The sequence below is a fragment of the Heliangelus exortis genome, chromosome 2 (assembly GCF_036169615.1).
Source record: "Heliangelus exortis chromosome 2, bHelExo1.hap1, whole genome shotgun sequence".
Classification (NCBI taxonomy): Eukaryota; Metazoa; Chordata; class Aves; order Apodiformes; family Trochilidae; genus Heliangelus; species Heliangelus exortis.
In genome coordinates this window covers 24169752-24197279 of record NC_092423.1, presented here as the reverse complement: position 1 = coordinate 24197279, position 27528 = coordinate 24169752, and the positions used below count along the sequence as shown (strand labels likewise).

The 27528-nt window shown below is 38.1% G+C and overlaps 2 protein-coding genes across 5 annotated transcripts in view; one reads left to right on the top strand and one right to left on the bottom strand.

Annotated features, from left to right (window-relative positions):
• Window positions 1–683, bottom strand: part of VPS50 (VPS50 subunit of EARP/GARPII complex) — a 72745-nt gene extending 72062 nt beyond the window's left edge. Inside the window, exon 1 of one of the 2 annotated variants that reach the window (XM_071735239.1) lies at window positions 326–683. In XM_071735239.1, the coding sequence (XP_071591340.1) occupies window positions 326–358 (33 nt within the window). In that variant the 5' untranslated portion in view covers window positions 359–683. The remainder of the gene's footprint in view (window positions 1–325) is intronic. The other variant, XM_071735240.1, reaches the window with a different exon arrangement.
• Window positions 684–3218: 2535 nt separating this feature from the next.
• On the top strand, window positions 3219–25774 carry HEPACAM2 (HEPACAM family member 2). Of its 3 annotated transcripts, XM_071735241.1 has the most exons (11): window positions 3219–3496; window positions 8748–9098; window positions 10279–10563; window positions 14688–14984; window positions 18540–18665; window positions 18745–18769; window positions 18893–18930; window positions 20210–20283; window positions 21863–21975; window positions 24763–24856; window positions 25216–25774. In XM_071735241.1, exons 1-10 carry the CDS (start codon window positions 3361–3363, stop codon window positions 24806–24808), a joined length of 1491 nt encoding a protein of 496 aa, XP_071591342.1. In that variant the 5' UTR covers window positions 3219–3360; the 3' UTR covers window positions 24809–24856; window positions 25216–25774. The 3 variants fall into 3 exon arrangements, with proteins under 3 accessions (XP_071591342.1, XP_071591344.1, XP_071591343.1); XM_071735242.1 differs by lacking the exon at window positions 24763–24856 and having other exon boundaries at window positions 3225–3496; XM_071735243.1 differs by lacking the exons at window positions 18745–18769; window positions 18893–18930 and having other exon boundaries at window positions 3222–3496.
• Window positions 25775–27528: the final 1754 nt, after the last annotated feature.

Genomic DNA, 27528 nt, shown 5'->3' with positions numbered 1-27528 from the left:
CGGCCCAGCGCTCCAGAACTGTACATGAGACAAGAAAACTGGCACAGACCACTCAGGGCATCTTTACAGGGAAATCTGTCTGTTACCGCAAAAACTACGTGCCGGCACCTATGCTTTCTTCCAGTTCTTCGTTTAAAGACACAAAAAAAAAAAACCCAACCAAAAACAACAAACCACCACCTCGATGCATGAGTAGCAAGAGGAAAGCACACCAGGACTTCCCACTCCTCACAAACAGGGCTGAGGGCGATGCCCGCCTCCATCAGGGTTCCCGGGACCCTCCCTGCGGTGGGACCTCGCTGCCCTCCCGACCCGAGCTCCTCACCTGACGGGTCATCAGCGATTTGATCTTCTGCATGATGGTACCGGTACCGGTATTGCCACCGCCCCGAAAGCGCTCAGCAGCCCCGCGCGGCAGCGGGCTGCGGCCCCGGCGGGCACGGGGAAGCCATGTTGGCCGCCACCTGACAGGGCCCGCCCGCTGCTCCCTGGGAGCGGTAGTCCTGGGGCGGCGACGCCCAACTACAACCCCCGTCAGCACGGCCGGGAGGGCGGGAGAAGGGAGGGGGCTGAGGCGGCTTCGGCGGCCAGGGCGTGCGTGGCTGGCGCCCGCAGCTGTGAGGCGGCTCTTCTCTGCCAGGGCCGGGGTGGGCAGGGCCGGTGGTGCCGTGAGGGGATGAGGGGCGGGGCAGCGGCCGTCCGGGGAGCCAGGGAGGGAGAGAGAGCCGCCGCGGTGGTTGTGGGAGGTGCATCCGTCCGAGGAGGCGGAACTGGGCCTCAAGAGGAGGAGAGGCCGTGAAAGCGGGTAGTAGCTGGCAGCTTGGTGGTTGGAAGGGCTGCTGAACCCAACCCGTGCGATAAAAAGCTGCGCTTTGCCTTCGCCTCTTCGTTACCTCGAAATCCACGAACTGACAGTGGTGGTACCGCAGGCCAAGAGTTTCCCTGGGGTGTGAGGGATGTTTATAGAGTATTTATTTGAACGTTGAGGATTGCTTGTTTCGCCTTTGAAAACCTTTATCTATGAAGACGGAATGAGGCACTGTCTAAAGAGACAGACTGCCTAGGAAATATATTTGGATAACGAGCATTTTCTGTTTGCCTCCAGTTATTTTCGGTGTTAGGCCACAAGGGCATTGAGTCTGTTCACAACTGATGCAGTTTTGCATCACCAGATCAGGTGTGTGTACCTCTATACTTTGGTTGTATAGATCTCAGCTTTAAAATAAATAAAAACCTTATAGCTTTTGATGAATTTATCCTATCATCTTTGCTTAACTGGAGATGACCTTCAATAATAAGCCTACAACACACCTACTGCAGCACAGCAGTACCTGCAAGAAAATGCTGTCCGTCCTTTTGGGATTACTGGAGTCTGCCCATAAATCGCACAGCCTATTAGTAACAATCCTGTTACTATTTAGCCTCAGAGCTGGCCTATAACTTTTGTGGTGTGACAGGTGGGTGTCCTGCTCTCTGAACCTGGGAAGGTCTGGACCAGTGGTCCCCTCCCTGGGTTCTTCAGCAAGAATTCGCTACTTCTGGCTACCCTTGGGAATATAATCCGTGGTTATTTTTGTGAAGAACCTCTAACAAGTTTAGTACATATCAAGGATACTTGTTAGTAATAACCTAACTAAAATTTGAAGAAATACTGAAAATATTAATAATTTTATTGTTGTGAATAAAGTTGCTTTAATATAGTTGCTGCTATTAAAAATAAACAGGTGAAGCTTCATTGAATGTCATTCAACAAGCAGCAGAAACTTCTGTAGAAACTTCAGTAGCATAGATTTCTATGGAAAAACACTGTACTTTTTTTAGCATCCACTCTCTTTGTGTAAGTCAATTAGTGTAAAAAATTCCAGCATGTTAATAACATCAAGGACACATCCAAATGCTGGAAGGAAGGGGGACACACTTGAAAAATGTAACTTTGCTAATCTGTTTATTTTGTTTTGGGGTTTTTTTGCCTAGATAGGGCATTTAAAACACCAACAAAGTCTTTATTCCAAAGTGAAAGCTCCCATAATTTCAGTTGGAAATTAATTGTAACCTGTGACCAATATTTTACTACATTTTGAAACCACGTAGATAGTGATTTCGAAGTCAGTTTTTATAAAGGGTTGCTATTTGATATATCTGGCCTACAGTGAATTAAGAAGGTTATAAGCAACAGCGTTCAGGAGGGGCAGGACATGGGAAACTTTTGGGAATATGCAAAATACCCTCTTCATCTTAGTGGTTCAGGTTAGGTTGTGACATTGTTTCTTGTGGGACCACTATGCTTACATCTTTGTTTGCCTGAAATAACCCTCGTGTTTCTGGCATTTGATTATATTGAGCTGTTAAGAATTCTGAAAGGAACTTGGATATTTTCACTTCCCTTTAACTTGGTAAAAATTGAGTCCTCAGCCCTTCTTATGGGGGGTTAGCATCTTGCAGGGCCCTTTCAGTGAGGGGGAGGCAATTTTTTGCTACCAGTCCCTCCTGCATAAGGCAGGATATAGTCTAGCCTAATATTTGTTGATCCATAACAGTCTGCCTAAGTACTATACATTGAAAACTTAGTTTGTTTTTATATGGATAAACCATCCCTATCAATGCAAATATTTGCTATTGCAAACTGTTACTGCACATGGAACTGCGGGAGGTTGCCTGGTTTGCTGCTGATTAGATTTGTACATGAGTGACAGGCTTGGACTGAATCCAAATCATACATTAATTAAACTGATGTAAGTTAAAGCAGAATAAACAGTAAGCAGCAGCTAACTCAACAGCTGTAGTAAACTGCCCACTCTAGCCACAAGATTCTTTATTAGAAGATGCCTGATGGACACGTCACATTACATGTTTTTCAGAGAAAGGGAACAAGCTACACTTATTTGAGGAAAAAAGACAGAAAATTTACAAGCTAGAAAGTGCTAGAAAAAAATCTGAATAATGCTCATTAATAGTTGTTCAATATTTTTTACAATAGAAGAGACTGTAAAAAAATGTTTTTAAAATTTAAAAATCTTCTGAATATTACTTCAAAATAAGTAAAACCATCCATCAGCACAGTATTTTTTATGAAACTGTAACTAAAGGAGGTTAATGCCTACATCATCTGTACATCGAGTGCATTCACTTTTTTGTATTAATTCAATGTACTTTGTATTCTGCGCCTCATTTATTACACTCTGTGTTCTATTTACTGTGACTGCCTGGGAAGGATGACCATAAACTCAGAGGCAATGAAGATGGGTGCTCATCTAACAGGTGCTCCACTCCCTTTGTTCTTTGTATACACATATTCAAATCACATAAGGCAGGGGACAGGATAGGGCCTGTTAACTCATTGCTCATTTCCCTAGCAAATAAATGAGCAGCTGCAGGTCCAAGCCCTGGTTTAGCTCCGAGAAGAAGGTAGGGTTTGTGTGGGACAGGATGCTTTCATGGAGCCCTTTAGCCAACTTCTTTTGGGATTTACAGTGCAAAATATATTTTCTGCTTGTAGGTAAGAAATACAATTAATTGTATTTTATTGTCATGTGGAAACATGATTTGGTTTTGTACTCCTAAATTTAAAGATATTTCTGTTGTATTGTCAGGTGTTTTAATTTGAAGAATATAGCCTAAAAGCTTTTAATCAGGTGGTGTCACTTAATGAATGATACTATAAACTTTTAACAAATGACAAAAATCAGTGCTATACATAATCTATATAGAATATGGTAGTTGGTTACAAATATATTATCATATTTTGTTAATATATACATTATTTTACAAGTAAGGCTGAACAGACCCGGAACCAAAGCTTATAGAAAAGCTGTTACACATCTCTTTAAAAATGCATTATGCTGAGACACTGCTAAATCCTTATTTTTTAGTTCACTATTGTGCCTTACAGCTAATAGGGAGAATTTATATGTAATATTTAAATATACTTGGCATTAAAATTATATTAAGCTTTCAATCAACTGAAGAATATCTTCCCATTAATAGTACGTTGGTTTGATATATGGGTGCAGTTTTCATAAACATATGTTTGTTATCCATACACTTGATAAAAAATAGATGTTCTGTGCACTTTGATAGGAATATCTTGTGATCAAATATTAGAAAAACTTGTTGCAAACTATTGTAGTTCCCTTTTCTATATTGTTTTTGTAAATATCAACAGAGGGAATATCTACTATCACAAATGTAGTCCATCCTCTACTCATTCATGTCCAAGGACATTTGTTCTTTTATCTTCTTTGTGAACTTCATATACAGTTTCATAGTTTCCTTGATTTTGAGTTAAATACTTTGTCATAAGTTTTGGTGTCATAACAATTTCAGTTTTATATGAAAGTTATTGGATTTCTTTAAAAATTAAAAGCCTGGTTAAAAAACACAGTGAATATGGACTTTATCTGCATTAGCAACTTTGCTGGACACATTTTAATTAAAACTCTTTAAGAGATATTGGTATGCAAGCAGAGTGCTTTAGAGTACACATTTGTTCACCAGGAACTCTCATCTAGTGAGAGCTGGAAATGTGCAGCTTGTACTTCGTATCAGGACAAGAATCAGGTGTAGCAGGGGCATGACACAAAGGCCATTGCAGACACTGAGGCTAAAATTTGGGATTCAATAACAAACCTCTTGGGCAAAAATCACAAACTGGGGAAGTCTAAGCTCACGTCTCACCTGATATAAATGGGGGTATAGGAATTGCAGATTCCCTGGTCCATTATACATTTTTTTCCTACTTCTTTTTTTTTTTTTTCATAGACTAACAGATTTGCAAAAAATGTAACAGCTATTATCACTGACCTAGTGACATTTTATACCAAGTTTAGGGGTTTTGTAGAGCTGAAGAGCTAAATGAATACTGGTGAAAAGCAAATGAGAATCCAAATTCACTTTGACAAGGCGACATGCATGTTAAATTGAAAAAAGAAAAACTAAACTATAAAACCTCGCTAAGCGGGTTTCAGTTTATGCCATAAACTCAAAAGTTATGTCATAGCTTTTTATTTAAGCTAAAAATGCAGCCATTGTTTTGTGTCAACAAGGATTCTGTTGTGCTTGCTAATACTCCTGATAGCAAAGTGAGATGGAAGCAAAGCACAGATCACTGAGCCCCCAGTGGAGGTCATTTTGGTACAACCCACTTGCCTTACTGGTACTATACAAAAGCTACTTTTCAGCATTCCACCATCTTGGAGAAATGTCTATTATATTTAGAAAGCTCCTAGAGAAAGGCTTAAATTATATGGAATTTTTGCCTGATGAGGAAGAAGGAAGAGTTTGGCACATTGGCTTGATTTCACTACTTGCATTAACTCAAGGATTAGACATGGCAGTCCTCAGTTTTACCTAAAAATCAAAACTTATGAAACTAGTTTAATATTCCAGACTGCAAAAGATTTGATCTCTGTGAAAGCCAAAAGTCTCAGAGCATGGCTCTTGTAAAACCTTTGGCAGAGCACCAGTGTCTAGGAACAGCTTCTCACAGCCTCAGCCTCATTGCCCCAGAGCAGCTCCTGTGTGCTGGGGTCACTTCACAAAATTGCCCCAGCCCACCATGGAAGTGTGTGGGGCACATTTACCCCAAGCCATTACCAAACAGACTCCAGAGGAAAATGTGGTTTCTTCCCAGACTACCTTTGCTCTTTGCTAGAAGAATTTGCTTAGCTGCAGCTCAGGATGTCTTTCCAGCCTGTTACATGGAGCCACTTTTCCCTATGAATCAAGTAAAAGCAAATTAATTTATGGTTTCAATCCCCACATTTTTTGACAGAGAAGACATTAAATGTCCAGTCACATTTCTCTTTATCTTATTTTATCTACTTCTATGTGTTATCAGTTTTCCTTGTGCTCACTAGACCTACTTGGGTTTTGCTAATTTTCTGCACAAACAGATCTGTGAGAAATATTACTTGGTATACATATTTTATGATTACCCTGCAGCTGTTACCAGCTTCTTTTCCTACAGCATAATCTCTTTTTGACAGCTAGAAAAACCCAAAAATCAAGCAATGACATGTGTAAAGAATGAGGAAGGACATGGGGAGACCTTTTAATTGACCATTTAGAGATCTGTCAGTGTTTGAGAGATGGTTTTGACTTCATTCTAAGAGATTTAACAAACAAAATGTATTTGATGGGTTATATTTCCAACATTAAGTGTTTTGTGAAGGATTTTACAGAGGAATTATACTTTTTTATCAAATAGACAACAGCAGTTAAATCAGAATTGTACTGAACGATTCACAGAGAGGGAATTGACCTCTGAGAAATGTTACAACCATCAAAACTCATCTCCCATTTACCAGATTCTAGCACACCCCTAAGAGTTGGGCAGCATCAGAAAACAGCTGAAGAACAGCAAGCCACAAATATGAATTTCAAGAGAAAACACTTTTAACATTAAAAAGTGTTAGGGGAAAAGGCTTCAATTTTATGTGTTTCATCTGTTTCAGGTTTTTCATCTGGAAAAGCTAAGCATGTAAACACCTCTCTCCTGTGCATCCTTCACTTAAGTCTCTCATATTTTTTTTTTTTACTCTCTTTCTCTCGTTTTGTTCCATTCTCCCGTATCAGTCGAACCCTGACCATCCTTGTCACATCAGTGTGAAACCTGAGATCCTCTGCTCACTTTTTTAGCTCCGGAGAAGATGGGTTTGCCAATCTTTCTGCCAAGAGATTGTTTTCCTTTGGTTAACCTGCCCTATCCTTAGAAACACTGGGAGCTGACTTGTCTGGCTTAGAATTACTCAGCTTTATTTAAACTGAAACCCGACACAGAATTATTTTGCGGGGACTTTGTAGCTAGCTTTGTATTTTCTATAAAGCACGCTGCTTCCTTAATGGACAGAATATGACCAGAGTTTCCATAGAAGTAGAGTTTTTTCCTGAAATACAGTTAGTATATCTGACATGGGTTTGTGCAGCACCAGCAGGGACAACGTTGCTAGCAACCCATGAGCCAGACCTCTACCCACTCCAATACTTTCCATGCCTTTCCAGAGTACCTGTAACATTAACAACTGGCATTATATATTGTTGTGCTGCATTTGCTACCCCGGCCCCCTTTTTTGTCCCTATCTTTATCCCCAGTAACAGCTTTGTTTGCTATTAGCTCAACTGGCAAACAGCTGTATATTGAAATTTGAAGATTGTAACCCAAAAGACATAAACAGATATCATATCGTGTTACTCATTTGATATTTTTTTTGTCTTTTACTGCTATATAACCTAGGAAGTGAGACACAAATGAGTCTTTAATAATTTCTTCTTGTCATAAAGACAAATGATACAAAGGTAGAAAATCTAAACCTATAGTTACCTTTGCATTATATTAATCTTTAATAGCACGGTCGTATCTTTTTCTCATATAGCTGCTCCTGCCTCCCTTTCCAAGTGTATGTACTTCAGCAGGAGAGTTAATTTTTTGTTAAAGGTACTGGGAAGCACATCAAGAAGGTGGCATTCAGTAGCAGGGAAAGAATTGATGGTGCATGGTGAAAGCATTGCATAGTGCCCTGGGCAGTGCTTTTTCTCTCTCTCTCTCTCACCTCCCAGTACACTCTTACGCAGTGGTAGTCAGATTACTTAAGTCACTTTTTTTACATGTTGTTGCTAATAAGAGGTTGCTTTTTTCACAAGAGTTTTGACTTAGCACTTGCAGTGTGCTTCTCAAGCAATACTAAGCACTCAAAGCTGAGTGCTCAAACCTGTCACTGAAGTCAATAGGGGTTTATCTGGAACGTACTAAAATCTGTTTGGGTGTATTTTGAAAAATGAAGCCAATGAGTCATCCAGAACAAGTGGCTATTTTTGCTGTTAATTTTCTACGTGCATAAATACCTCATCTGTGAAGTCTTATCCATTACAATTGTGTTGTAAAATCAATTAATTCATGACAATGCTCACACCACTGCAGTACTTGTGAGTGCTGTGAAAACTGAACACTCAGTCCTAACGGTAAAGTTTTAATAATGCTCTATAAATGCATCTAAAGCTGACACCATGAAAAACTGCTCTAAAATGAAAACGTGTCAAAGCTGAAGATTGACTCAAGAGTGGCCTATTGCCCCCCTAACAGAGGCAGATTTATCAGAGAACAGAATTTACCATGTGTCTGAAAATTCTGGTTTTGTGCATAGCAACAGCAAACCTTAATTCTGCGGTTTCCTAGCACTGGAATATCTTTGCAAGTTTACTAATGTTTCTGGTTCTTGAATTTCATCTTATGTGTGTGATGCAGACAGCAATAACTACATCTCATTTTAACCAGGCAAATTTATGGAAGTGCTGCTTCTTAGAATTTCAGCCACTTTCTCAGTATAACTGGAAAAGTAACAGAAAGAAGTTACTTGCTGAGGAAACCCAGAAAAAAAAAATCTTAAAGCTGAGTTTGCAATCCAAGATTCTTAGACAGTATGAGGTATAGAAATTGAAAATATTTTAAAGGGAAAATACTTTCAATATTAAGGTAAACACAAACCTTTTACATTATGCCAGGGTTTGAACAATAAGACTCAGAAATTACAAATATACTGCCTTTGGCTTTTCATATGTTTTGAAGCTGGAGCTCTATAGCTAGATCTAACATCACTGAGGTCAATGAGAGTTTGGTCTTTTATTACTTGAAATCTTACACAAAAATGTGCAATCTTTAATGATGAGAGATGTTTCTCTGTGAGAATTTCTCATTTGAGTTTTCCAGTGTTTCCAGGGTTTGCTTATTTGGTTGTTCTTTCATTTTTATGCAGGTATTTGTTCTGCTTTAAAGCTGACAGTTCCATCTCATACCATCCATGGTGTTGAGGGCCAAGCACTCCATCTCCCTGTTGACTACAATTTTAATGCTACAGCTTCTGAAATCCAGATAATTTGGCTTTTTGAAAGGCCTCAGAGTAATCCAAAATACTTGCTTGGCTCTGTGAATCAAACAGTAGTTCCAGACTTGGAATATCAGCACAAGTTTACCCTCCTACCACCAAATGCATCTTTGATGATCAATCCATTGCATATCAGTGATGAAGGTGATTATATCGTAAAAGTCAATGTCCGTGGAACTGGGACAATAGCTGCCAGCCAAAAGATTCGAGTAGCTGTTGATGGTAAGTTAGTCAAATATAGTACTTGCATTCTGAAAACAAAATTGCAATATTTTTGAACTTCTCATTCTTAGTATCCAACCACAACAGTGTGTTATTTAATCTAATATGATTAATACATACAAACAATTAAGTTATGATGTTTTCTATTGCTGCTAGAGGGAATCCTGCAATATGTCATCTTGAAATAAAATTTATATATTGATGAGTGTTTCTGGATCATAAGTAAAAAATTGAAGAAATATAGAAACCAATAATTATTAGTAAGTTAGACAAATTTCTTCAAAATAATGTTTCATAAGGCTCTCTTGTGCTGTCATTTATGAGGGTGTGTTAATTTTTGAATACTTTTTTTCCTGAGAAAGTCTGTAACTATTTGCTGACTAGGATTTTATGCTGCCTATAAACTAGAGAACTGTGGCAAGGTGTCTCTAAAGAAAGGAAAGACGGCAGTGGGATTTGAGGGGGCACAGTTTAACCCCCACTGTAAAATCTTATTCCAGTGAATTATTTCACCATTTCTTTTTTTTCTTTTTTTCCATTGAAAGGAAACCTGGAAATTCCCTCTGTGTTCTTTATTCCTTGTAGAGAGCAGAGAGGAAAAAAAGGAAATAGAAGCTAATAAGCTAAAAGAATGGAAAGATGCTACTGTAATTTATGGATTATATGGAGGGACCCCTGCAACTGTTGGGCTTGGAACACTGAGATGAATGACATAGTAGCATGAAAATGTTGTAGCTGCCATTTAAATCCTACACCCATCTCAGTTTGCAGCCATCCTTGCAACTGAATTGACAGCATATTTCAGTAGTTAACAAAGCTGTGGGCAGGCATGCTGAGGAAGTCACACACTGTGGGCAATGTACTGCTTTGCACTTTTCATGTCTGTGGGATTGGTAACAAGGCACGAGCTGCAAGGCCTGGTATACCTGACTGTCAGCCTTTGTATTGCCAGTGATATAAACAGCCTGGTTTAATTTAAGTACTAGAACAACAACAACAAAAAAAAAGCAGTCACCAACTGAGAATACAGAGTTCTCTTTTCAACCTTTAACCACATTTAATTAAAAAAATTTGAACTCCAAGAGCTTTCCAGAAAGGATGAAGACTGCTATTCATATAATCTTGACAATGGAGGTTGTATTATCTCTTTTATAATTCTTCTTATCTCTTTATTTTACAGTTCCTGTCACAAAGCCAATTGTACATGCTGAACCATCTTCAGGAGTAGTGGAGTATGTAGGAAATATTACATTAAACTGTACTGTGGAAAAAGGTACAAGGGTAGTTTACCAGTGGATGAAGAATGGGAAGCCTCTCCTTGCTGGCCCTAATTACACCTTTTCATCAAATAATGCAACAGTCTTAATTGTTCCTGTTTTAAAAGAGGACACTGGGAACTACAGCTGTCTGGCATCTAACCCTGTCAGTGCAATGGAAAGTGAGATAATTGCACCAACCATATATTGTGAGTATATTAAATATTTATAATTGCCTTTGTATAAATGTTCTGGGTAGAAAGAGTGCCTCAAACTATGGAATCAAACAGAAGAATATCTGAAAGAACATTATATGCAAGCTTGCATTCAAAAGGAGCTCTAACCTACAACAGTATTACAAAATGTTACTCAGTGTTATGAAATTGAGAAGAGTCTGAGCTGCAGAATTCAAATAGGAACTTCCACAGTATTCCACAGTACAGACATCTTCAAATATAAAGAAAGCGTGGCTCTGATAAATAATCAGATGGATATACCTGGAAAAGCTAAATACAGGAAGTACCAGGCTGAAGGGCTGGTATTAGTGATTTTCCTCAAGTTAATTTCAAGTCCAGTTCTGTCAATTATTTCCAATTATGATATCACCATAAAGATTAGGAGGATGTCAACAAATTTCACCTGTGGCTTTAAGCTGGGAGGACTGGATTATTTTGACAGAAGAGTAGAAGCTGTATGAAATTTGCTAGTAAAAACAAATAGGCACCTTTAGAAAATAAACCCGATCTATCACAAGATGCCTGTGAAATGGCAGTGTGATTCAGGCATGAGAAAGACACATATGTAACTAGGCTGTGTTGGCAAGGTATTTCCAATAAGAAAATAAGGGGAATACTAATGGCACACAGAAGATGAGTCCACATGTATGGATACTGTGTGCAGTTCCTGCACATCCCAGAGCACTGATCTTGAAATGAAAAGAAACAGAACAGAAAGGAGTGGAGGAGACACACGGAGGGAGAACTCAGTCTGGATTAGCAAAATCAGAGCTGAAAGGACCATTTGCTTTCCACATGAAGTGAGAAACCTGGGGTAGCAGGAAAAGCATGAAGATCAATGGTGGCAAGAAATAACCCATAATCTAGTCATATATTTTGAATGGAAATGAAATCACCTAGGAATCTGACTGGGTCTTCTTTTGTACAGCCACATTCTCAGCTCAGTTAAGTACTTAAAGTGTTAAGATTGAGAGCTGTATGTGTACCAATGTGTTGTCTCTACTATTCTCACCTTATACACCTCTCCAAAGAACACCTGTATAAAACTTGAGGACACTCTATCCAGCACAACCTGTCAACCTTCTTACAATACAATAAAATCAGATCTGGCTAGAAAAATATCTGCCACGTTGGTACCTCTCAGACTGCTCTTTTTGTTTGTGGCAAAGCTCCTTCCTGTCGGGCTGCACACAGGTCAGTGCTTCAGAGCACTTAGTGCACTGACTGGTGCCTGGACACTTGTAGTGCCAGGGTGTGTGGCCTTTAGCCTCAGTTCTGGTACTTCTTCATCCCTCCCTCCTCAATCAACTGTGTGTCTTTCCTGGAAAATTTGAAAATTCTTTGCAAGTTGAAAACTGGAAACATATTTTTTACCCCCTGTTTTGCAGAACCTTAAAGTTACTTCAGTCTCCACATTTCTGGAATCTTTTTTTTTTGTTTGAGTGATTTTGATTTACTAAAATATCTTGAGGTACAACTTTTCTCCACATGTGGAAACATGGTTCTAAGTGTTTGCTTTTTCAGATCACATTTTTTATTTCATCAGAACTGAGGTTTGCTTTAAAATCTGAAAAAAATATTAACATCAAACAATGCGATGATGAAAGCTGCAATACTTGTGCTACTATCCTGGTCCAAATTAAAGGTGGGAACTGGGTTCTTACTTCCTGAGCTACACAAAGTCACATTATCCAGTTCAACCTCTGCCTGCAGAGGCAGTTTGTCTCCTGGATCCCAGTTGTCAATAACAATCCAGAACAGGCCCTAGGATTTCTATGTGCCATATGTCACTGCTGCGGGGGAGTTATGGGGCGTGATAAAAAAAAAAGAATCACTCACAGTAAATACCTGCCATCTGCTTGGAAACTGTAACAGTCCTGTGGTGATAGAAATTGGAAATATTCCCACAGAGCAGTAAATTGTTACTCTGAACTGGCGATTTATTATTTTACAAGTCCTTTAGTTAACTGGCTTTACTGAGACAAGTAGCAGATTTCTGTTGAGAAACATACTGGAAAGAAGGAGTAGATCTCAGGGATCTATGAAGGCTGTAACTGTGGTTTTTTTACAGGGAATCAAAAGACTTTTGCTTTGCTCTTCGTTTGTTATATTATTCCACTCCTTCATTAGTTATGGTAACATTGCACCCCAAAACATGGCTTTTGCAGAAGCATAACCCAGAAACAAAGTATTTCCAGACTGCAGTGGAAACTGCTATACTGTACAGATGGAGTTGAATTTAACTAATAAATTAGTGGGATTTCTTTCCTTGGGACTTCCTAAAGCTAGAGAGAAAATGGTTACTCACCTGCTTTTTAGGATCATCCTTTGAAACTGTGTATATGAGGAAAAAGACTAATCCAGGCAAAGCAAGAAGTGTTACCTGATACTTGTGATGGCTTCATCAAAAAATGCCACTTTTCAGACCTTCCCAAGATTTGACCATTTTTAAGAAAATCTTTCCTTGTTTTTTCAAACATACTTCCCCAACAGTGTGTGTCAGTGATTTTATACTGATGTCTTTCAATTTGCAGCTTTCACACAAAAGTGTGGCTATATTGCTACAGTTGTCTATTTATGCTGCAGTTTTAGAATGCTGACAAAAAAGCAAAACCTAATGCTGATTATTTTGCAGCCTGTGACAAAACTCCCACTGTGGTACCTCCCACTATAGTGAGGGGACACAGAAACTAGTCAGCTATTGTTATGATTAATTTCTGTTTATATATATCAAAGGTTATATTATCAGTGAAAACAAAAGCTAATTCTTCTAAGGAAAAAAAAAACCTGAATCAGTCTGAAAAGTAAAAAAAGTGTGTTCCTGACTCGAAATAGTGCTTGAGAGGTTTTACTTTCGTTTACGAGAATTACAAAGTTCAGTTCCTCTCCCATCTGAAAAAAAGCAAGTAAATATCTGTAACAGGCAAGCCCCTGTAAGAGGCTGCTTTTCTGGGAGGGCTCCCATCCATGGAAACGTTCAGTCCAAGTGAGGTCAGCCGAGCCAGAGTAGTGGTGAGAGATCTGCAGTTCCCAGAAAAGCTCATTAGAGGGTCAGCTGCCTCGTGGGTACACCAGGAGCTGCAGGGCTTGTGAAGAAGCAACTCAGCATCTAGAGTGTAAAGAATGCCTTGATTCTTCAGATTGACCCCTGCCACATAGGGGGAGGCTGTGCTAATTTATGCTGAAGTGAATATTATGCATCATGCTGGGCCTTCCTTAAAATTAGACTGCAAAAAGCTTACTACTAAGAAATAACCACACATGTAAAGATATAAAATATATACATAGCTCAAATTACCTATTAAGTATACCATGGGAAAATGTTCTTATTGTATTCAGATATACAGTTTGCCTTCCCATTTTCCTATTAACATTATCCTAAAATTATTTAGCTGCTCAATTTTCTGAGTAATGAATGCATGACTTGGATAATATATGCCTCTTCTAATTATATTCAGAAACATAGCTTTCTTTCAGCACAAGTCATACTCTGGAAACATACAAATGTTGAAATGGCAAAAGCCTACTAAAGTGGAAGAAAGGTTAAGGTTTATTTTAGCAGTTATTTAAGGAAACTTTTTCTGAAGTTATCCAAGACACACTCCAATATATATATTATACATGTTGGATACTTCCACAGAGAATTATTAAACTACAAAGCATTACAGTAAATGTTTATATATTGCAAGGCTAATTCTTTCATTTCAAAGGTGTAGAGAAATTATTTATAACAATAAGTCAGGCATTAAAGTAAAAGGGTCAAATATGCCCCTGAAGAAGGCATGCATTACTTCACAGCTTTTCCAACTGTTTTGAGTTTTCATTCTTTTTATTGTTGTGAACCATGCATAGACCTGTGTTTTTTCCATAAACAGGAACCAGATCAGTATTAAGTGTGTGTAGTCTGAGATAACCCTAATATGGAGCAAGTTGTTGAACTAAAACTCTTTTAACTGAAATGACTGAATCCAATGCCAGTCACTCTAAAGGCTCATCTAACTTAAAGACTCTAAGTGTAGAGGTATTATTCTATTTGAAGTTTAATTATGTACTTTGATTTTAATTTTTCACTGTGTTTTCTCTTTTTTTCAATGCAGATGGACCTTATGGCCTTAGAGTTAAATCAGATAAAGGTCTGAATATAGGGGCAGTGTTTACAGTTGACCTGGGAGAAGTTATACTGTTCAACTGCTCAGCAGAATCAAATCCACCAAATATTTATTCGTGGATTCAACGGGCTGATAACACCACCCATGTAATCAAATACGGACCCCATCTGGAAGTTGTATCTGATAAAGTGGCCCAGAAGACAATAGATTACATGTGCCTTGCTTTCAACAATGTGACAGGAAAACAAGATGAAACTCATTTCACAGTCATCATTACTTCTGTAGGTAAGAATAGTAATTCATTGCTGTAACTGTAACACCTGAGCAGAGTGTCAACCCCAGAAAAAGGGAATAATTCTTAGAGAATGTGTGTCAGTAGCAAGGTCTTGCAAATAATATACAAAAGGAGATTTGGGCCGTTCAGTGGGATCCTGGCTTTACTCACAGTGTGACACATCTTAGGACAAGACACACTAAGATGCTAAAGTTTGTGGGAGTTTGACACTAAAATACATTTGACTATTTGGAACTTTATCCCTTGAGTAGAAAAACTTCCTCAGTATGACCAAGTAACATGGCAGAATTACATGTTTTTCTCTGTTTCTTACTTTTTGTCTTTAAAAATAATAAAGATTAATGGAGAAAATGAGCAGGAAATCTGGTGAATATCAAGAGGAGCCTTTCTTCTCAAGGGCATATTTTGTCCAAGGCTCCCTGTCCCACAGCTTTCAGGAGGTGATCCCTGGGGCCACCAGCTGACCATTACATGGGATAGTTTCAAGAATACATTGCTGACTGAAATAACCAGACACAGGCTCACAGCAATGAATGTCTTTAATACTTTACTAGTGTGAATAGGTATTATAAGAACCTTAATTTAGTGTGTGATGATAATGCAAGCTGTGATGAACAGTTTTATTTCAGTCTGTTCATAAAAATTATTTAACTGTCATGTTTATGAATCTAGGGACTGGCTGCTAGGTTCTGATGAACACAAAGTTTTATTTCTCACATATTATAATCTCATTTCCCATATCAGATTGTGTCACACAGCAACCAAGCCATTTTTCAGAAAACCTCCAGAAGCATACAGTGAAGAACAAGTCTGATATTGTTCTTCAGGTAATGAATGTATGCTCTTAATTTTCAACAAGATAGATTAGATTGCCTTTTAGAAAATTTAACAAAGCAATTTTGCTTGTGCAGAACAAAGAGCTCAGCCATTTGTTAGCCAGTTAAACAAGGAGAGCATATGTCCATCATTCAGGTTGACTTACAGATTTATCACAAATTCATGGCTTTCAGTATGCTGGAAGGAAGATGAGTTGCAATTTTACAATGAGAATACTGCACTTTAAAACTAAGCACAGTGATTACTGGCAAAAGACTAAGCACAGTGATTACTGGCATATGCAGCCAGAACTATGTGTCAGCAGAAATAAACTTGACATTTCTCCAGGAAGGTCAAGTAAGCTATGATACAGATGTGAATATTCGTTCATCAATAAGCGCTAAGAAATTCAGCTGAGATTTCCTTTCAAAGGCCAAAAAGAAGGGGAAAATTCCCAGTTTTATATTTGTTTCATATATATACAAACATAAATTTCACAGTTTCAAATCTTTTGCCTAAATAAAACTTTTTAAAAGATCTTATCCTGTGTGTATATATATATATATAAATCAGCATACCCTTTTATAGTCATTTTCTTCTTGATGAGGATTTATTAGCACTAAATCCAGATCTCAAGTCTAAGCTTTGCAGTGCAGCCTTGATTGACTCTAGGAGGTATAAATACACGAGGCTAGATCTCAGAGATCCTTCTTAGGCTAATTTCTGCTTTAACTGAACATACTAAGCAAAAACTATAAATATTATTCCATATCCCTTCTCCGTATCTCTGTAATTCTAGATACAGAGCCTCGACTATGCCTTCCAAAATACTGGAAACCCCATTTTCAGCAGTGAGAGGGACTCTGATGTTTCATAGAATCATAGAATGGTTTGGGTTAGAAGGGAAAGATCATCTAGTTCCAACTCCCCTGCCATGGGCAGGGACACCTTCCACTAGACCAGGTTGCTCAAGGCCCCATCCAACCTGGCTTTGAACATTTCCAGGGAGGGGGCAGCCACAATTTCCTTTGGCAACCTGTGCCAGTGTCTCACCACCCTCACAGGAAAGAATTTCTTCCTAATGTTTAACCTAAGTCTCCCTTCTTCAAGTTCTAAACCATTTCCCCTTGTCCTCTCAGAACACACCCGTGTAAAAAGCCCCAGCCCAGCTTCTTGTAGTCCCCCTTCAGATATTGGAAGGTTGCTATAAGTTCACCTCAGAGACTCCTCAGAAGACCTTACACAGCTACCCCACCTAAAGGACAGAAACTCACCTATATGGTGCTATAAACAGCTACCTAAGAAATGCTAAAAATCGTGAAGAAAACAATTACATCAATAATTTATAATTTTTAATCAATAATTTCACTAAGATGTTACCCAGTTTTAGCCAAGACTAGTTAAACTTTCAAATAAGAGGATGCATCTCATTATGTACAGCAGTCTTTCTTCATTTCTCAAGCTGAGTCAACTTAAGTGTTTTAAAGGCATGCAAAGAGCACGTCTTTGTTTTCTGGCCTGGTGTGCCTCTGGAGATAAGATTTATTCAGTCCTAATTTGAAATTACTTATTTTAAAGAATATTTTTAAGGACTTGGCTGCTTCTCCAGCACCTGGGGAAATGTGGGGAGGTGGAGATCAGATGAAAGTGGTACATGCAAGAAATTTGTGAAATTGCAGTGATTTATTTTCCCATATCTTTGGGATGCTTCCTGTTTGCAATCCATGTATTTAATATTTGTGATAACCACTGCACGTAGAGCCAGCAGAATAACAGTGAGTTACACTATGGAGGTGTAAGTACATGTAAGCAAAGCTAGCTCTCTGCACAGGTGCTCATCACAGTAGTGGAAATACATCCAGATAAATAATACACATTTGAATTGTATTAATAAAAACTGTCACTGACAACATGCAGCTTTAGTTTGCCTGTATGGATTGTGGCATGGACTTTGATTACATGAATTCTTCATTATTGAGAGCAAAAGGAGGAAATTAAATGTGCACAAGCAACTATGTCTGACATTTCCTAACTTTCACATTCCTGTCTGCAAAGTCTATGCAAATGTTTTCCATGTGCTATTGTGTATGTAATTACAGACATATTGTGTTTGCAGTGTACCAGTAAATCCTGCTGGAAAGCTGCTAACCTGTGTCGCAGCAAAAGATCTGAGCAAAAGAAAGAAAACCCTCAAATATGTTTAGAAATTAACACAAGCAAACATAATTTATTGTCTCCTGATGGGATATGATAAACAATCAGACTGCCAATGATATGAAAATCTTTAGGAAAAAAATCCAATCATTCTGTTGTCCCCTCTTACCATACAGCTCCTACATCTTAGAGGATTTCCCAGCCATCTAGCACAAACTGCTCACCTAATTACCTAATTTCTTGGTTTCTCAGTGTATCTGTGCCTAAAACTAGAATATTCATCTATTGCGATGCAGTAATTTGTGATTATATTTACTGACTTTCATTTGGCTTTAGCTACTAATGTATTCTAGACTTATTCCTGATATGCATATTGCTCTTCCAATTCAGGAGACTTGTGGGGGGAAAATATGGAATCACAAAAATCCAAATGTTGTATCTGCTTTGTATTTGTATGCAGGTTCACTATCTTCAGATAGATTCAGATTAATTTTGAAAGACATGTTTTTCAGTGTCATTTTAACACACTGTAAAGAACAAGAGACTAAACACTGTGCTCATCTTCTTTGTGACAGGATTGGAAAAGCTGGCCCAGAAAGGAAAATCCTTGCCATCACTTGCAGTAATAACAGGAATTTCATTATTTTTGATCCTAGCTATGGCCTTTCTATTCATATGGAAAAGATACCAACCACATAAAGGTATGTAAAAGTTAAGCATGCTCCAGCTCTTTGACTATGAGAGCAAAAGGAATGATTTTTCTTTTTTTCTTCTTTTCAGTGATACAACAGAAACTGCAGAGCAGGTACAAAAATAAATCATTCTTAGGTCCTGAAGTCCTTTCCATCAAGAAAATTTCATTTTATCAATTAAATTTTCTTTCCTTGGCTTCTGACAGCAAACTGAAAAGCATATTTATGTTTTCTAGGCCAGAGCCTGATTACAGGAAGGCACAGACATTTTCAGGTAATGATAATGAGAGAAATGTGAGCCTAAGATCAAAATCCATTCTTGCAAAAAGGAAGCATGTTTTTAACTTGAATGATACATGTACCTGTATGTTAGCTTACTTAAGATAAAACCAAAATGACAACAGGTCAATGTTGGTTTAGCCTGGAGTTGGCATGAGTTCTGGCTCTTAATTCTGGTTCGAATGACCTGTACTCTGCTGTTCTCACCAGTAGGAAATACATTAGTATTACTATGGGTAGCAGTGAGAGGTGATATGTTAATATGAGTGAAGTTAATATGACATTTCAGTATATACATTTTAGCCCTACCACCTATGTACTTTGTGTCGTCAGGACCCAGTGTGGTTTTGCACCTGTCTCTTTCTTCCTCCAGAGTCCTTCCCACATCATTATGCATAGAGAGGCTTGATATTTTATTTATTTTATTTATTTATTTTATTTGAGAGGGATGTTTGCAGTTTGACACCATGATCTTAGATGCCATGTGGTGTGATCTTAGAGGTCTTCTGTGAGACTGGCCATCCTTTGGAAGGGTAGCATTTGTATTCCCATCCCTTTCTACCAAAGTATCAGAGCATAAGCTGCTACGTATAAGAGGACAGGGAAGTATACGAAGCTTAGGAAGATAAAAAAAGCTTGCTTGAACACAGAGGCTCCTTCATCCCAGCAAGTTGTACTGAAGGGCAGAATCTCAGCACTGTCTGCAGTGATGCCCAAGAGATAACCAATAATCTCGGGCTCCCTGGGCCATGGGAGGGAAGAGGGAGACTCCCACCCTAACTAGTTGTTGTATCTGAAGTGTCAATAGCTGCAATTAGTCAACTGATTTAACAATGCATCACCTATTGGCATCGTGTTCCATTGTTTTATTTTCTACATTACAAAAGATCCAGGTGGTATTGCCTCACTGCAGCATAGATGTGCTGAACTTACGGACTGGACCTCTTTTCTATTGCAAATGAAAGTAAATCAGTCCATTTAGTCTTCCAGCAAAGAGGGTCCCAATGGTTCTTCCAAAACTGTTACTGGGGTTATCAAGAATCTCCTCACTTGGTCCAAGGTGTTGGCAGTAGCCAAGCACTGTGCACACTGGCTGTGCAGCTGCCTTGCCTTGCTCCAAGCCAGCCTGGGAGCTTGGCAGGCAAGTGGTTTAAGATCAAACAACCAATATGCAAATGTTTTACATACTAGGCCAAATTACTTTCCCCACTCATTGTTTTCCAGGTTCATATTGCATCTCTGTACTTTTTCATGTTTGTTTGTTCTTATTTTAGGACATGAAAGTGCTTTGGATGACTTTGGGATATATGAATTTGTCGCTATTCCTGATAGAGCCAGTGGTTCTAGGGTATGTGAGTCTATATTGTATCCAGATGGTTTTCTTTTCTATTTCTTCAGGTGTACTAAATATCTGCAACAGAATCCTTCTGGGACTTGCTTCTGTTGCTTTTTGCAGATGTCTATATGACACCATGTTCATGGCTCTCATCTACTCTGTACTTACTCTTTCTTAATTGCGGTAGTAGTTCTGTACTTGCATCTACATTGTGCAGCAAGGAACTAACCAAGCCCTGAAGACAACAATCTCTGTTCAGTTGCCCTATATTACTGAATATTTGTAGTGCTGGGTGGATGAGTAGCACTGAACCGCTTGTGTCACACAAGCAAATAAAATATTGTGGTGCTGTTTACTCCCTTGGCTGCAATAGTGCTCTAAGACTGCTGTTCATGCAACATACAGCTTTAGCAGTGCAAAAGAAAATCAACAGGGTATTTAAAGTTTTCATTGTAAAAATATGCAAACTAAACCTCAGCTATATTTCACAAGAATGATTTTTTTAACTTCAGGTATTGCAAGGGAGAACTTAAGTGCAGGACTTTCGCTAGCAGAAAAGATTGCATTGTGACTTTGCTGACAGTACTGTATAGCCATTGGAGAACTTTTAAGAGGACAAAGGAAAAATGAGAAATAGGGTCACAAAATTTAGGGACAACAGGCTGAAACCAGGAGGAAGAAGAAGAAGCAGCTTCCCTTTGCTATGGAAAATTTCTGGCAATACAATCTTTACCTTTGGAGAGCATCAATATGGTCAGGTAAGGGAGAGCTCTTAAAACAGGATTGCAGAGGGTGACATCAACAGTCACACCTACTTTATTATATGATTCATTCTCATAATACATGATGTATTAGCAAAAACCAGTCATAGATTAATAAACTCGTTTCACTGCTAGGGTTAGATGAAATAGACACTTCTAGGGTTAGAGTGCTATCATAAAGGTTAGTGGAGAGGACAGAATTTTACAGCAGCAGCCAGCATTTTATCCACTGATTCCTTTTAGTTAGTTGGCAGAAAAATGGGAAAATAAGAAAGAAAGTAGAGATAATAAAGAACTGAAGGTTGGATATTATCACAAAAATGATAATTCTTTAAGAATGGACAGTCTAGGTGTTGTCTTGATGTAAGAGCAGATTTGTATACATAACATATTAAGCAATTTCATTATAACTTCAGTTAAGGAAATTCCCTGCGGTTCCCTCTTTTTGACATGGTGGTGGGAGTTTTATGTTAATCCCTTTCCCTGACTATTTTCTCCCTTTTTACTATATTCTCCTGCTTCTCTCTTAATTAAATATTTCTTTCTTGTCTTATGGTGCACTAATATAAAATATGTGCTATATTAAATGCAAGAGCTGCAGACCAAACATTCTAAGATCCTAACTGGATTTAAAACTATCGCTTGCCTTACCATGAATATGATGAAAAATTACTTGAAATGTTAACTAATAGAGATGAACTGTGGAAGCCACATGCAAACCATTGACAGGGAAAAGTTTTTTAAAAATTAAAAGTTACATTATCAGTTTAATTTCTGTTTAATCTTTTCCCATTTGTACTTGCAGTAGGAATACTCTTTTCTATTTTCAGGTTTCAAGTCACTCTTTTCCTGGCTCTGACTGTGTTCCAGGCCAGGATATGTTTAGTACAGTTTATGAAGTTATTCAACATATTCCTGAGCAGCCACACCCAGACCATCAACAGTAAGTTAAACCCTGTGTGCACCTGTGTAGTAGTAGCCCAAAGACAAATACTTTTGCATCCAGAACAATTTCCATTTTGGTACCTGATGTTTGATTCCAGCAAGAGGGGTGAGGAAGGAAAACAGGTCTCAGCTACATGAGTTCCTTCACTGTTTCCTATGCATTCACTCACTTTTCCTAGATGCCAGTATGCTGTATCCTCATGCCAGTTTGTCTAACTGTGAAAAACAAAAACTAAGATCTTCAAACACCATCTTAAATGTAAATTTCCTTATGTTTTTAGAAGGTGGCTTTAGTTTCATGGCACTGAGATCTCAGCACTTCTCACTAAGAAGGTTAAATCTTCAATCAAAGCAGTTTAATTGGCAGCATGTATTCCAGACCTGCCAGCCATGCACCAAGTAGAGCTGGAGGCTTTTTTTGCAGTATTGAAACTGATAAGCTGATGCATGAGTAGTGGTTGTTTTCAGTGGTCACTGAAATATTAACAAATAGTACTTCGTTACCTGAGTAAGCAACGTCTTTATTAATATCTTAGCTAAAGTTTTAGAGCAAAGCAACTCTGGTTCTGCAGCACCCTGGCTGTGAACTCTACAAAAACACTTTTGCTGAGTTAAATACCAGAATGACCACAGCATGTTGTGCTTATGCAGTTATTGTCTGGCAGCCCTGGTTTTGTTCAAATCACCTGCTTCGTGGCACTTCTTGGCATAAGAAGAGTGAATACACTGTGAGATTTCTGTAGTTGTGGTAGAGTTGCCATAAATCTGTTGTGAATATTGCCAGTCTTTCTTACAAACTAGGAAAAAAACACAAGACCTGATTTGGTAACAAGCCTATTAAATCACCTTTTCCTGTTATTATGGTGTGATCTGTTTGTTTTCTGGTTGAAAAAGAAAATATGCAACCTTACCATTAGAGTAATCCATTGGCAGAATAATCACATTGCTTTTGTGGTTGCACCATCATTCAGTGCTTGTACTGCTAAAAACTGTACAGGTTACAATTTCAACTCTGTGTCCCAATTATGTATGCAGACATGCCAACACATTTATAAAGGTGAGCTGATCAGTGAGAAAACAGCAATGATGTTTTTGTTCTCCTTGGAATTACTCACTTTGAACCTTAAGATGATTCTTTAAACCACATGTAAAAAATAGCATTCATGAAGTATATTTTTTCTTACTTCTTTCCCACTGATATCTGACTCCCTATAAGAAAGAAATAAATTCAAAATAAAGATAATTTGAAATTTGTCACATTCCAGATTTCAACTCAGACTTTACAAAATATATTCTGTAGTTGTAAAGTACTTGGTTGTATAAACCCATTCTGCTGTTTTTTTCATGTATCAAGATTTTTAAAAAGAAACACAGAAATGAAATTTTCACTAAGAAAACAAAACCTGCTAAACATGATAAGGGGTAAACTACTCAGAGTAGAAATACCACTTCAATTAATTTTTTTGGTTCCTGGGCTGCTGCTGCTCAGGAATAGTCTGGGTCATTAAAAAAAAAAAAAAAAAAAAAAGGACAACTAGGCCAATACTGGTACTTGCAGCAGGGTATTTCAGCATTCAGTATAAGGAAAAAGCAACCAGCACAGAACAGGAAATAGAATTGGGAAAGTAATTCCAGACTCCTGTAGTGCAAAGTAATGGTTGCTCATAATGATTGCTTATAGATGGATTACATCCACCTGTAGGCAGCCATCTGTATAGTAACCAGCAATGTTCCTGAGAAGAAAGATACAGAACTTGCCTGTAGTTCTGCTTACAGGAGGAGTTTTTCTTAGAGTAAAAGAAAAGAATGGGTGCTATGGGAGCCAACCATGTTTGTTTGTAAAGTAAACATTTTACTCTTATTGCCAGTGGTTCTGATTGGAACTGCTGGCATTTCATAAATTTATTTGAATTAATGTGCACAGAAAAATAAGTCAAAATTATTGTTTCACTCTCAGATTTACATACTGACACTTTTTCAAACCTTCTCTTCGAATGTAACTTCTTCAGTATTAGCTGAGGTTCTCTCTTGCCATTACAAATCACAATGACAGTACCACCAAATTCATGGACTAGCCAAGACCTAACACTCTTGGAATAGCTTTTTCCTTACACTTTTCCTTATGCCTGTATCAGCCTTTTCATCCACACGTGCATGTGTGCCTCTGATGCTCAAAAAAATTTAAAAAAATTTAGATGTGCCTCATCTCTTAAAAAGTAAGAATATTGCTGGAAGGTAATTGAACATTTAAACTGCCTTGCATTTGGACTGATGGATTAATAATCTTAAATGCAGTCAAAAAATGAGCTGGGATGATAGCTGGCTTTGCACTTTTAAATTCCTATGATGATATTAGTCACTGTTCAATCAAAAGGAAAAACAGAGGAATAAAAGGAAAACATGAGATCAGTTTTTGAGGAAGCTGTTCTTTCTTCTTTCCTCTGGGCTCCACACTCACAGGATGTTGCACAACTGTGACATTTGACTGTTTAATTACACATATCCTTTTAAGACAATTTTTTAAATGGCATTGCACATTTTTCAAACTAAATCTAACTACTGGGACAAACTGGACCACAGGCTCCTCCAGATATGAAAGTAATCCAAAATGGCTACAAAAGCTAATGAGCAAGAAGTTGAGCCAGTTTGTATGCATAAGCACTAACAATTCACGTCTCTTCTGAGAGCAGGAATTAGTTGTAATTTCCATATGTTTCATTTTCACTTCAGATTAACCTAAATTTACATCATCTTTCTCTTCTCTCATACACACTGTTTCTCTCAGATCAAGCAGTAACCATTTCACAAATCTATATTCTGCCAACTGCTGAAGAGCAACGAGGATTCAAACCTTGCCTTGCCAGGCATTTTCACACAAAGTTTGTATTGCAGACTATGCTGCCTCAACCTGCCACTACTGCTACCCTATCACAGGTGCTCTGGTACATTCTTTTGATAATGTATGAAATATCTATGCTGAAGAAGCAACAGTGCAGGGTGCCATATTTGTCGTTATATTATGTGTGGCTCAGAGCCATCTAAAGATCTCACCTGTACTAAAATTCCAGTCAAATATCAGAGTGTTACAAGTGTGCACCCAGAGCTTTCATTTAGGCTGAAGAAAACTTTACTTTTGTGTTTAGAATTGCTGGTTTGCTTATGTTTGCAACAGTGTTTTTTAAAGGAAAGAAAAGCAGCATTGTGGGCAACTGTTACATGTATGTATGTTCTTTTCTAGATGTATATGAAGACACAAGAACAGAAAACCAAAACATCTGAAAATACAAAAGCAATTTCTTTTTCTTTACTGTATCTTGAAAGGAAATGACAACTCCAAGAATGGCAAAGGTTTATGACAGTTTTTCTTGAAATAGCAGTTTCTCTTCAGACTTTGCTTTCAGTGCTCCCAATTGCCCATCTTTTTTCTTTATTTTTTCCTTGGCTTCTTTTTAATTAACAGTTTCTTGAAAAATACAGGGTTTTTTTAATTACTTACATTTTTCTTTATTTGTGAATGCAAGACAAAGGGAGAGCTCTAAAATTGCAGTATAAAATCTATGTGTTTTATTACAGTAATGTCTGGGAGGCACAGGGAGGGATAAAGCCCAAGATGCCGCTCACACTTGTTTTATGAAAAAAAAAAAAAAAAGGACAAAAAATATGTATGGGAACTTTTCATTGAGTTTTACAAGAGTCAGTCTCTATGTTGGCATGAAAAGTAATAAAGGCAATATGTGAGACAGCAAAATACATTTGGGGTTTAAAATAAAGTAATTCTTTTAATTCTTTTAGTGTAACATTGTCTTCTAATTTGCAAACATACAAATTCATTGCCAGGCAGTTACAGTTAGAAAATGTACTTATGTATATATTCAAAATAATGTGTTCTTATTAAATTCTGTTCCCTTTCATTTTAACTGGTTTTCTATTTGCTGCTGAAGAGCCTGTCTCATTGACTAGAAGAGCAAGTAATATTTGAGTAATTTCTGCAAGCTGCAGAATGTTCAGGGTATCTAGGCTCTAAAATTATAAACCTTTAGTGCAAAAGAAACCAATCTTACTGCTTAAACAGTGTGCTACAAGTCCCTTCACAATCAGAGGAATCCTCTTCCAAAAGCTCCTGTTAACAGTTGCCTGGGCCTTGCAAGAAAATTCACTATTATTTCCACAGGGTCAGCTATTAGAGGGCAGTAGTTAGCTGCAGCCAGGGCAAAAAAAAGGGGTTAGAATTAGAATAATCTACAAATAAAAGTATCCTTTCAATAACAGCTAATTGTGTAGAAAATCATTATGGTGATTAATGAGAAAGCATGCAGTGTGTCCACCCTTTAAGACAGGCTGCCTGGGGTTATTTAAAGCACTCTATATCATGAAAAATAATGTGCACTTATTTTAAATACCTCTCTAACCTTTGTTTACTAAACATTCTTCCTTCCTTCTTCTTTCAAAGATGGTGAAAATAATATAGTTTCCAGTGAATATTCTGATCTCACAATGCTGAAAAAAAAGGGAAAAGTACAACTTCATTTTGTGTGAGGAAAAGAGGAGTTGGCACCTCACAGAGGCAGCTGGTGCTGCCCACACTTGAGAGAAGTACTGAGGTCATCTCAAAGATAACACAGTCACCAGATTTGCTCCTTAAGAAATAAACCTCTGACTTGGAGGCATCAGGCAGAGGCTGTAAGTAGAAACATTTGGGCAGAACTCTGAAGTTCTTAAGTTGTCCTGTGAAACTCAGGGGCTATCCCCACAAATTCCTCCACCATTCATTCAAAGCTGACTTCACTTGTGTGTTTCAAATTGGAACCACCCTTTGGGATGTGCAAAGTCTGAATTTTGTCTTCTTTCTAGAGTGGAAAGTTTAATTGTTCTAAAATGAGCATACAGATTTCTGAAGTGCTTGACACCATTCCATCTTATTACATTCAATGTCACTGCAGGGCCACAGGGCAAAAAATGCAGATTTATTTACCAAAATAACTGTTTCTCCACCTCTGGAGCTTCTTTATTTTAAACTGCCAGTAGCATTCACTGTTGTAAGTACTTTTGAGACAAAAATAAAGCAGTTCAATATGAACAAAAATCTGCCTGTTGCTCTGGGGAAGGTCAAGTAAAATGTTCTCTGGAGACCCTCTCATATCTGCTTTTTGCACACACAGCCCCATTGCACACCCCAGCCCTGCAGCCACCTTGGGGCTTCCTCTGCATCTAGCTACAGCCCCTCTGCAAAAATTTGAATGTGCATGGGGGTCATGGCAGCCACAATCCTACTCCTCACTTACAAGCAAAATTTACTGACTAGAATTCAAATGGTAGGGAAAATTACCTTGCTAGAGAAAGAAGAAAAGCCCATGGTCTGGCTTAAATACTTGTTTTGGCTAAGACAGCAGAACTAGCTCTGCAAATAGACATGATGTTACAGGGGACAGAGAGCAAACACAGATAAGTTGCCTTCTGCTTATATTATATTGTTCTCATCTATTTCTGTTTCACTGCCTCTTGTGTACTACTTCCTGATAAACAAAAGCACAATAGTGGTTTAAATTCCCAT